Below are 10,737 nucleotides of genomic sequence, written 5' to 3'. Positions count from 1 at the left end.
TTAATATTTTTATTAATATACCTTATAAGGATAATAATAAAAAGTAAAATTATTTAGCAAACATTATATTTACTACTTACGCTAAGGATATACTTAATATAATCATTGCTATAACTGCTATTAATATAACTAATATTAAAGGTAGCCCTACCGCAACCCTTAAATAAAATCAAAATTCCCCTATGAATATCGCAACTACAACCCCAATCAATAAAACAAACATTGCAATTATATTCTTAATAAGCAATAAAATAAAGATTAGAATTATTACTAAGGCTATAAAAAGAGCTAAAATTGCCTTAACTAATAAGGATAAAGATAAGCTTATTAATCTTGCTAGTTTTTATAGCAAGGTTATTATTAATAACGCTTATTTAATAAATATTAATAAGGATATTAATAATAATAACTTTTATTTACTTGCTTATTTAATAAATATTAATAAGGATATTAATAATAATAACTCTTATTTATTTAATATTAATAATAAAGATAATTAAAACTAAGCTAATAAAACCTTAATAAAGATTATAAAAATTACCTTTAACTTTACTTTTATACTAAGTATTAAAAAGAATAAGCTGTTTATTAAAATTAACTTTTATGAAATTATTAAAATTAATAAGCTAAAGGCTATAATTATAACTTAAGCTAAAATACTTTTCTTAAATAACGTTATTATAATAGCTATTATTTAAATTATTAATAACTTTTAATATTAAAATAAATAAATATTTTTTAATAATATAATTAAAAAGCTATATATTTATATTAAAAGCATTAAAACTCTTAATGCAAAACTATATAATATTTTTAATAATAAGAATTATTAAGGCAATTATTATCTTAAATGCTAAATTATTATAATCTTTATAATAAATAACTTAATAAGAATTTTAATCTTAAATATCTTTTATATTTATTAAATTAAAAAGATTTAGCTATTAAAGAATTAAATTATTATATTAATTTAAGTTTAAAACTTTTTATATTAAATTATTAATAAGCATATATAAAATTTATATATAAAGAAACTTATTAAGAAATATATATTATTACTTAAGCAATTTAAGCAAAAAAAAATATTATTAGGGAAATTAAAAAGAATAATAAAAAGTAAGAAAAGAACTTAATAAATAATTAAGCTGCTTGCAATACTTAGTTTTAAAAGAATAAAAAGTAGCTAAAAAAGATTAATTTAAAGCAATATTAAGTATATTTTAATAATAAAAGTAAAAATAAAAATAATAATATTTATATTATAAAAGTATATAATAAAAATAAATGCAAGCTAAAAAGTTTAATATTAGCTTTATAAGCATTAACTTTTCTTATAAAGAAAAAATTTAAAACTAAAGCCCTTATATAAAAGTTAATAATCTTTATAAAAAAGCAATCTTAAAAGCTAAGTATTAAAAATAATAAGTATAATATTTAAGGAATGATATAATAATAAAGATTATAAGTTTAAAGAATAATATAATAATAAGAATTGCTAAGATTTATTTTAAAACTTATAAGTTATAATTTTAAGCCTTTTTAATAATACTTTCTTATAATAAAGATTATATATATATAATATATAATGAATTATAATTTTAAATTAATTATAATAAGGATTATATATATTTATTAAAAAAAGAGAAAAACTATAAGTATTAATAAGTATAACTCTTATACTTAAAAGGCTACTTTAGTTATCTCCTTTAGGGTATATAGCCTTTTAAAACTTAAATAAAACAATACTAATATATAATTGCTTCCCATATAATTATTATACATACGAGAGACCTACCAACAGTAGGCTTGAAGTCCAACCCTCTGGCTATGTTACGACGAGATACTTGGGCCGCGAAGAAGGCCACGAGTTCAGCACCTTGAGTTTAGGGGTATACTACAATTGATGCCATGTATGGCAGATTGTTTAGTGGTGAATATAGAAAGCTGCTATAATCCAGCAAGTGTTGTACCCTACTGTACTCGGTAGTGAAACAAGACTTGAGAGAATTGAATAAGCAAATGCGTAGCCTCGGGTTTGATATGCGACTTCAGAAATCAAATCCGGCAGCCCGAGTGCAAATTAATACGCGTTCATATATGGAATCATGTTTCTGTACCACAGTATTCGCTTGACAGTCAAGTCTTGTCCTCCGCTACGACTGGCCAATATAAAGAGCGTTCAATCGTTTGCCTCCACCATTTCAATAGCTTCGCTGTTCAAGCCAGGCCAATTTGCCTTGCCCCACAGAATCCAATACACAGTAGACCCCAGGATCACCGCAAGATAGATTGGTCCCGAATAATTCATGTTGGCTTCAGTAACAGATATTGTCGTTGGGAAGGGCAGCCAGATTGTAACATAGATGGACCACGCCAGAGCGTATATGTTGAGGGGCAAGCCAACTCCAGGTGGTAAAGTCCAGTCGCCGAGTTGGACAGGGTACTCTGGTCCCTTTCCAATTCTTCCGAGCAGTCGTGCATGAACCATACAGCCGATTGCAATGATGTACGAGCTGTACAGACCGAGCATACTTAGGGATGTGAATGCAGAGAAGATGGTTGATGTCGCTGTGTTTCCCACTGTGAAGAGTGCGAGGCAACTGACTATGGCGATCGGTAGCAACGTTGAGCGGACAGGGACTCGGTGAACCGGGTGGATCTTTGCGAACCACGCTGGCAGGCCACGATCTCTAGCCCAAGCCCATGTAATCCGGGACACAGAGGCCAGAGAGCCCGTCACCACACAGAAAGTAATGACCAGAAGGCTGACGACCATAGCTGTGCCGACTCGTTGCCCGACCGCACCAAAACATAGCGGGATTATAGGGTAGGGGGAGTTGAGGATCTCCGCGGCGTTGTCACCCATGGCAAAGAGAAGAACCAGCATGATGCCATAAGCTTGTATGCCATTCAAGATGATAGTCCAGATCATTGCCCTCGGCACCGCATGCTTTGCCTGGCGTACCTCCTCACTCATGTGGACAACACCATCAAAACCAACAAAGCCCCAAGATGTGACAAGAAGGCCCAAATTCCAAGAGACGACTCCATTTGTCCAACCAGACGTAGAGTTTCTCTCGAAGAATACGAAGCTTGCGTCACTCCTGCCTCCACGGAGGGCGAAGACGACGATAAAGATAATCCATATTATAACGTGGAGAGCACCGCCGACAGTCTCGAGCCATGGCACCGACCGAAAAGCAAAGATATTTATGATTCCAACCACGAACAGCTGTGCTATTATGAGCAAAGTCAAGTGCCATGGCTTGTAGACATATTCCGGATGATTGACGGTGACGAGACCAAAGAGAATATTCGCCATGGAGGATGTTGAACCAGCCAGAGAAGAGACCCAGGCGAACCACGTAACCCATCCCTGCATCCAGGTAAGCAGTCTTGCACGCTGGCGTTCATTTTCCGTTGACGAAGACGATGCCACAAGGAACTTCGTCCAGTGATACTGAGCTCCAGCAATGGGCTGGATAGAGGCAAGCTCGGCCATCGACGCGGCCAGAGCAATAGCTCCAGCGACGACGAGCAGCATTCCCCAGGCGAGGGCTTGAGGTCCTCCGTTATAGAAACTTGCGCCTAGATTCAGAGCTACAACTTCCCAGCTTGACATAAAACAGAGCGCGAACGTGAGGAGTTGTGTTGACGAAAAGAGACGCTGAGATGCAGTTAGCCTGGGTTCTCAATTTCTTTTCCTGGCCACCAGAAACAAGGAGAGAAGTCAACTCCGTGACATACTCTCAATGTGGAGGCGTCATCTTGGTACTTCCTCGGGCTGGCTTCAATGTTCGAGATCTCCGTCATCGACTTATGTGTGTCACTGGTGTCTGCGGGCGGAGCCCGGGTGTTCAGCGGCTGCATTTCCATGACTCGGTAATCTTGGAAGTTTCAAGTCGAAGCAAGGAGCGGCCTGTAGCTCTTCAGGGTATTCAATATGAAGAGAAGGACAGGAAAACAACGGAGATGTGCCGGGGAAGAAAAAAAGAGCTTCCTCCACGCTCGTCTCGAAGCAATCGATAGGTGCTGGGCGCCAATAGTGTGATGGCTTGGAAAACGCGATGCAACGTCGCTCTACATTAGTGGCAACCCAAGACTGCAAATCAGAGGAACAAGTATATGGTGACGCAGATAGTCATCGGGAAAAAGTAAAGAAGACCCAGTTGGGGCAAATACCCGTTGTCTTGGTTTTTGACTCAAATTGTCTCACCATGTGCAAGAGTTCCCGTCGCAAGATACGCGAGACGGAACTAGAAGCTTTTAGAAGCGGCAGCCGAAACTTGCTGTAGCGTGCCTTGATAGATTTAAACTTACGCAGCTAAGACGGGTACTTGGCTTGGACAGTATATTCGGATACACTGGCAGTGTTGGGAGGTGGTGTCCTAATTTGCTCAGAATCCCACCCGGGTGCGGTTGCGTGAACCAAATTTCCCCGGCGAAGAGGCTCGCCGTCCTTGACTGGTCCGGCCCATCAAGAATATCAAGTCAATTGCTCATTCGGATTTGTGACTTACAGTTCCCACTAGCCTTAACGTGTCTTCTCACCTCGCATCATCACTGCTGCCTCTCCGGTCTCTCCGCAAATATCCACGCTCATCCTCTCCTTGCCGCTGACTCCTTTGGAGCTAGCGAACTCGTACCCCAATCTCTGAGCACGCATGATCGAGTCCCTTTCTTTCTTCCCAAGTGTTGCCATGCCCTCCATTGTGCCCAACATCCATGAGTCGCACACATAGAACATAGCCCCCGCGATCGTCCTCGGGTCAACAGGCATGTGTGGCCACCGCACGAAAAAGGAATAGAGTATGACGAGAACCATAAGCGAAAGAATGCTTATGCTGAGCCATGAGCACACAAGCTGTGTTTCATAAGTGTCGAGGTGACTGAAGGGCACGTGCGAGAGCGTGACGGGGAGGAACAGCTCCGCGAGTATGGTGGTGAAAGCCACGGCTCCGAGAAAGAAAGATCGTCGTCGGAAGGCAGAGTACATCCCGTAGAAAGAATTGGTCGGAGGTGAAAGCAGTATAGACCGTTCAGCCGGGAGTGCGTGTTTGGACAGCTGCTGGTAGGGCAAGATAGTGGCAACGCTTCGAAAGAACGTCTCCATGCAGCCACCAATGACGACGCCCAGCGCCGTGAAGAAGAACCGAATACCGAACCCACGGCTGTCCATGAAACGCTCAAATCCGCTGTCGAGCGATGTGGTCTCGTAGTACGTCGCAATGATCAAGACGCACGCAAATATGAACAGGAGCATACAGCGTCCCCACCAAGTCAGCAACGCAAATGGCTGAGTCGTCTTCTTCTCTTTTGGATTATTTGGACCGCTTGTCTTTCCACTCCCTGGGCTGTTGATTTGGACAAGCTTTTTCTCGTCGTCATTGCTCGTCCTCACAACTATTCCATATCCTCGAGTGCTGATAGTCCCAGGACTGGAGGATACCCAGTATTCATCGAGGGCATATTTGCTTCCAGCGAGTGCCTTGAGGATCATCTTCTCTTTGATAGACCCACTTGAGTCGCAAGGAATCTTCCGAATCTTATCCCTGATTTCAGGATTCAAGCCTAAACTCGCCATGCCTGCGATTGCCCAGGGATTGTGACTCACGCCTGATTCCCAACGGAAGACGTTGAGGGTGACTATCAGAGCGACCAAAAGCACCATCATAGTGGCCATCAGAGCCTCCAGAACACGGCCAGGAATCGTCGTCACGCCCACGCTGCCATAGCAACCCAGATCGCAGCCGTCTGGAACGTGTACAGACACGGTTTCGGCTGCGATGGGTGCGAGAAGTGCCGCACCAAATACCAGGAGATCCGATATAACGATGACGGGTTGCCTTAATGTGACCGACCGAGGCATGGAGAGCGCACCTGTCCAACTGTAGAAGCGCAAGAAGATAGACGCCTCCGCAGATACCCCGCCCGCTTCACGAGCCGTTGCCAACTCGTGGAATGGTTGCATCAATCTTGCATTGACGTTGATGAGTTTGAAAGGATATGCTATTACCGCTGCAAGGATTGTTGGGAGGAAAGCACCGAGCATATAGTCTCTGAGCCCGAGTCCGTAAACGACGACGGCGACGCCCTCTGTATCGTGCGTCCCGTTTGAGCTTGTAGGGCTTGTAGAAGTTGACGTTGGGATTACAGTGCAGACAGTCGTAGACGTCGGCGTTCCACCCTCGACAGTGGTATATGAAAATGTCGTCGGTTGACCTCGGCTGTCTGTTGATGTTGTCTTGATGACCTTGGTCGTTCCGCCTATCGTCGTGGGTATCACAGTGGAAAGGGACACGAGCTTGTCCCCAGGAGATACTGGTGTCGCTATCACAGCGGGCATGGTCCTCAATGTCGGTGTTCCGTTCACTGTTCTGGTATACAAGGACGTGGTCAGGCGCCCCTGAGCATCGGTGTACACTGTTTGCACAACCTCCACCGTTCCCCCTTCCGTCGTCGAAACAGCGGTCGGGACTGTAATCACCGTGTAACCGGGGGGGCAGCGACGTGGCGACGAAAAAGGTGTGTGTGGCAAGGGCGTTTTCACCGCCAATGACCGTCGTGTACGATGATGTAGTTGTACGGCCCTCAGACTCGGCATACGTCGTCTGCATTACTTGTGTTAGGCCTCCGCGTGTGGTTGTAATCATCTTCGGAACGGCCACTAAGCTTTCCCCAGGCCGCACCGTCACACTTGTTTCCAAATCGTCCGCCCCGGCTGGAACGTCCGTCGTGATGGTCTGAACGAAGATATTGCCTCTTGAGTCAGTCGTAGTCCGCTCGAGTGTTGCCTTGCTCGAAGGCCACGCCTCAGTCTGGCGGATGACGGTGACAACGGGTTTCTGGTCGGCTCCCAAGGTGTTGTCGGGGACGATTCCGGCCACCTTGGGGATGGTCGCTGAAAGAGACGCACGGTCAGGCACATCCACCATGGTAGCAGTCGTCACACCAAGAGACAGGTACCCACCATCCGTTGTAGCGGATGGCGGTAATGTCGGCACCGGAGCCTCAGTCAACGAAGTCGGTCCGATGTTGAGATACGCACTGGTCAAAGGCATCGTAATCCTCGTCACACCGCCTTCAGACAAACTGCTCCCGCTAATGTACGTATACTTGTCGCTGTCGCTGATCGATGTGCCACCAGCTTCAGGCCTGGGTGACGGCGAAAAAGGTACCGTGATTTCATAGCCCCCTCCTGTAGTCCCGACACCAGGCGTCGGACTGCGCAGGGTGGACGTCGTCGTCGTCGTACCCAGATTCAGATACCCATCTGTGGTGAATTGGGTAGTACTACTGACACCGCGTGTTGTTTCCGTGAAACTGGGAGTGGTAGTGGACGATCCGGTCGGCACAGTTGTCTGAGATACAGGGTACGAGGTTGTAAAGCTTGAAGATACTGAGTCCGTTAAGGCTAATAAGGTCGAGGTCGAATAGCCAAGGGGGAGAAAGTCGCCAGTATTTGCTGAGTACGCTCCAGCTTGACTAGATGTTGCGTTACTTGGTACCCTGGCCAATCGTGGGTATGACCACTCTTTGTATGACCACTCTTTTTGCTCGGGCACAGATTGATGATCTCCGTTATGGTCCTTGATACTCCTGGACAAGAGCTGAGATACCAGGTCCCCCTGGTTATTGGCCAGCAATGTTTGGATGGCGTACTCGGTCAATCCCAGGAAAGTGGCAAGGCAGATAATGAGGAAACCGTGAAACCACCATCTCAGCGCTCTGGGCCTGTAATCTTGACATTTTGGCAAGGTTGTTGTCGGCTTCGATGGTGCTGTGTAGAGACTGTCTGCTGCCTCGACCTCGACCTCTGGTTGGCCCGGATCGTAGCGTGTCTCAATGGATTCGTAGGACGGGAGATCTTCCCTAATGTTACGATTTTGTTGTGTGTCCGAAATCAACTGCGCCATTGTGAAATATGAACCCAGTGGGAGTGAGTTTCGAAGATTAACGAGTGAGCCATGGGCTTTCCAACTGGCAGCAGACATCTGAAAGGCCTTCCATCTGGCACAACGATGGAAAACGGTCAATTATAGGGACTTTCAACCGCGCATTCTGGGCATACACTTTCTCCTCGTAAAGAAGGTGTATAATTGGGGGCCAATTCCTCAGCTACGCGTGGGCAACCAATGGTGGGTGAGGTGGCTGCTGACTGCATACCTAGGCAATGCAACCCTGCTCAGGTACTGGCCAATGTTGTAGACAATCAAGCATAAAAGTCCCAAGCCCACTCAGCCCCCCTCAACTGAGTGCCCGCATGTCGAGATCTTTAAGTGACATGCATTGCAGCAGAAGGCATCAAAAATAGGGCCGGTTCATGCATGACTGAGGTGTGTAGACTGAGGACTACCAGCTCCTGCAGCATCATAATTAATTTGTCCTGTGCTCTGATAAACTTGGATCTTTGTAATCATACACTTGTCTCCTGCATAATGACTAGTTATTGTGAGTAGGGCACTCACCCACAACCTCCTGGGTATCAAGGCAGCCCCATACTCGCAATCTCATAGATTTAGTATCGCTATAGAATGGAGCTTTTCTCAGCCCGGCTGGCAATTATTCTGTCACAAACGGGGGCCTCTGCGACGTCCCTAGTATGAAGGGAAAGAACAGGAGACACTTTTGGAGAGGCCTCACCTTGGTCGTGCTTACATATTTGATACCTGAGCGATGACTACCACAAAGGTACGGAAGATACTGACTCCACATATGAGAACGGGATGTAGGCCATGAGATCCGACCCACCAACGGCTTAGCCTATAAACTCACAAGTGTCCACGAACCAGCCAAGTTCACCTCAGGAGAGCATCAGGAGAGTAAATTTGCAGCTCCACACATGTTAGGCTGGCCTTTCAAAAAGTGACACAGTCTTGATGACACTGTATATAGATCATAACGGCATGCAAGTCCCGCTCCTGTGACACGGTCGAACAACCTTGACAGCCCATGAGCTTGTCCTCCAGATCCCATAATGTGAAAATTTCAGGCATGAAGACCTTCGCGTCTAGTCCGTCTCCTGGCCCATGAAGAAGTTGTCACGAATCTACTACTGCTAGCAAATAGACCGCTTGGCTAAAAGACCAGAATTTCTAATCAACATTGGAAAGACCTAGCAGTATATAAGTGCCCTATGGAGCCGTACCGTTACAAAAGTAGTCTCGTTTTTAATTTATATATATATGCTTCTTAAGCAATATGCATTTAATCCCTTTATATAAACTCTTAATATTTTTTAGTTTTTTAATAAGTTAAAGTAATAATTATTATTTTATTAAAACAGGAAATAATAAAAGTTATAAGTAATTATAATTAAATTTATTATATAAGGCTTTAAATAATAATTATTTAACTTTTTATAAATTTATTATTTTAAAAGTAATTAAGTTATATTAAAAGTCTTAATATTAAGCTATACTTATTTATATTAATATTATTAAGTTATTATAAATAAAACTATTTTAACTTAATTTAATATTATTAAGCATTATATTTAAATACCTTCCCCTTTTAAGTATAAGAATTATTAAAAACTTATAATTATATTTTTTAATTATTTTTATTAAATTATAATTATTTTACTAATTACTTAAAAGCAAAGCTTAGCATTTTATTAATCTTAATTAATTTTCTTAATCTTTTTAAAAGTTTTTTTTAAATACTTCCTTTCATTTTAACTTAAACCTTTTAATTTTAATTTTATATTAATTAATTATTAAATCTAATTAAAAAAATTCTTATAACTTTTAAAAATCTTTATAAATATATTAATTTCTTTAAAAGTTAATATTGCCTTATTATTATCCTTTTATATTAAATAATTTTTTACCTTTTTTTAAGACTTAAGTATTTAAGTTTATTTTATAGCTATTTATAGCAACTTTATTAGCCCATTTTATTTATATAATAAAGCGTGGTTATCTTACTAGCAGTTTATTTTAATCTCGGCTGTAAAAATGCTTAATGGGTTCTAGGTGATAATTGCCTGTGGTGGGTTGAGTTGTCTTGTCTTGGTCTTTGTGTTGAATGATTGTTCTTGAAGGGTTGTGCAAGCAGAATGATTATCTTTAAATGGTCTTGTGCAGAGGAGCAAGGCTTTGATCGTTGCGCGTTTCAAGCAGAGACAGATCTTGTGTGTATGCCGTGCGACAGTCTGGGAGATGGCAGCTTTATATTGTCCATTTCAGGCAATTTAAAGGCCTGAGTTACATGGCGAAGGCACTTAAACATAGTGCTTAATGGTGTTAAACTAAAGATAGCTTTGTTCGCTACGGCTTAACAGCGCCAGCATGAATAGGCATGGTTTAACACTAAAGTCAGGGCTGGCGGCTGGGGCAAGGCGGTTGGGCCCGTGCAGGGCCCTGCACGGGCCCCCTTATCGATAAGCCCCTCCTGCCCTACAGCTGCAGCCCAAAGGGCTCCTCTAGAGCCTTCCTTCCCTTCTTCCTCTTTTTTCCTTTTTAGGCCAGCATACTCTTTAAATCCACATAATTTGGTGTATATTTCAAGCCCTCATGCCGTGAAGCCCAAGTAACGTCTTAACTAAGACTTTTGGTGTGAATTAGCGGCTTTTAACATAATACTGGTTTGCAAAAGATTAAATAATTATTATTTAAAGCCTTGCATGGTAAATTTAACTGTAATTGCTAAAAACTTATATTGTTTCTTGTTATATTAAGATAATTATTATCGTTTCGGCTTAATAAAAAAACTTAAAAAATATAAATAATTTAT

At 42.0% G+C, this 10,737-nt stretch overlaps 2 protein-coding genes across 2 annotated transcripts; both read right to left on the bottom strand.

The window, feature by feature from the left end:
* Positions 1–2,179: 2,179 nt before the first annotated feature.
* Positions 2,180–3,876, bottom strand: INS49_008782 (uncharacterized protein; the record flags this gene model as incomplete). Its single annotated transcript, XM_043169521.1, has 2 exons — positions 2,180–3,667; positions 3,748–3,876. The coding sequence occupies 2 exons, from the start codon at positions 3,874–3,876 to the stop codon at positions 2,180–2,182; spliced, it is 1,617 nt and encodes a 538-aa protein (XP_043027201.1).
* Positions 3,877–4,534: 658 nt separating this feature from the next.
* INS49_008781 (uncharacterized protein) lies at positions 4,535–5,584 on the bottom strand (the record flags this gene model as incomplete). Its single annotated transcript, XM_043169520.1, has 1 exon — positions 4,535–5,584. The coding sequence occupies one exon, from the start codon at positions 5,582–5,584 to the stop codon at positions 4,535–4,537; it is 1,050 nt and encodes a 349-aa protein (XP_043027200.1).
* Between the last annotated feature and the right edge of the window lie 5,153 nt (positions 5,585–10,737).

Source organism: Diaporthe citri, assembly GCF_014595645.1.
Source record: "Diaporthe citri strain NFHF-8-4 chromosome Unknown scaffold_3, whole genome shotgun sequence".
Taxonomy (NCBI): domain Eukaryota; kingdom Fungi; phylum Ascomycota; class Sordariomycetes; order Diaporthales; family Diaporthaceae; genus Diaporthe; species Diaporthe citri.
The sequence above is the reverse complement of the archived record's forward strand: the minus strand, read 5'-3'. Positions and strand labels throughout refer to the sequence as shown.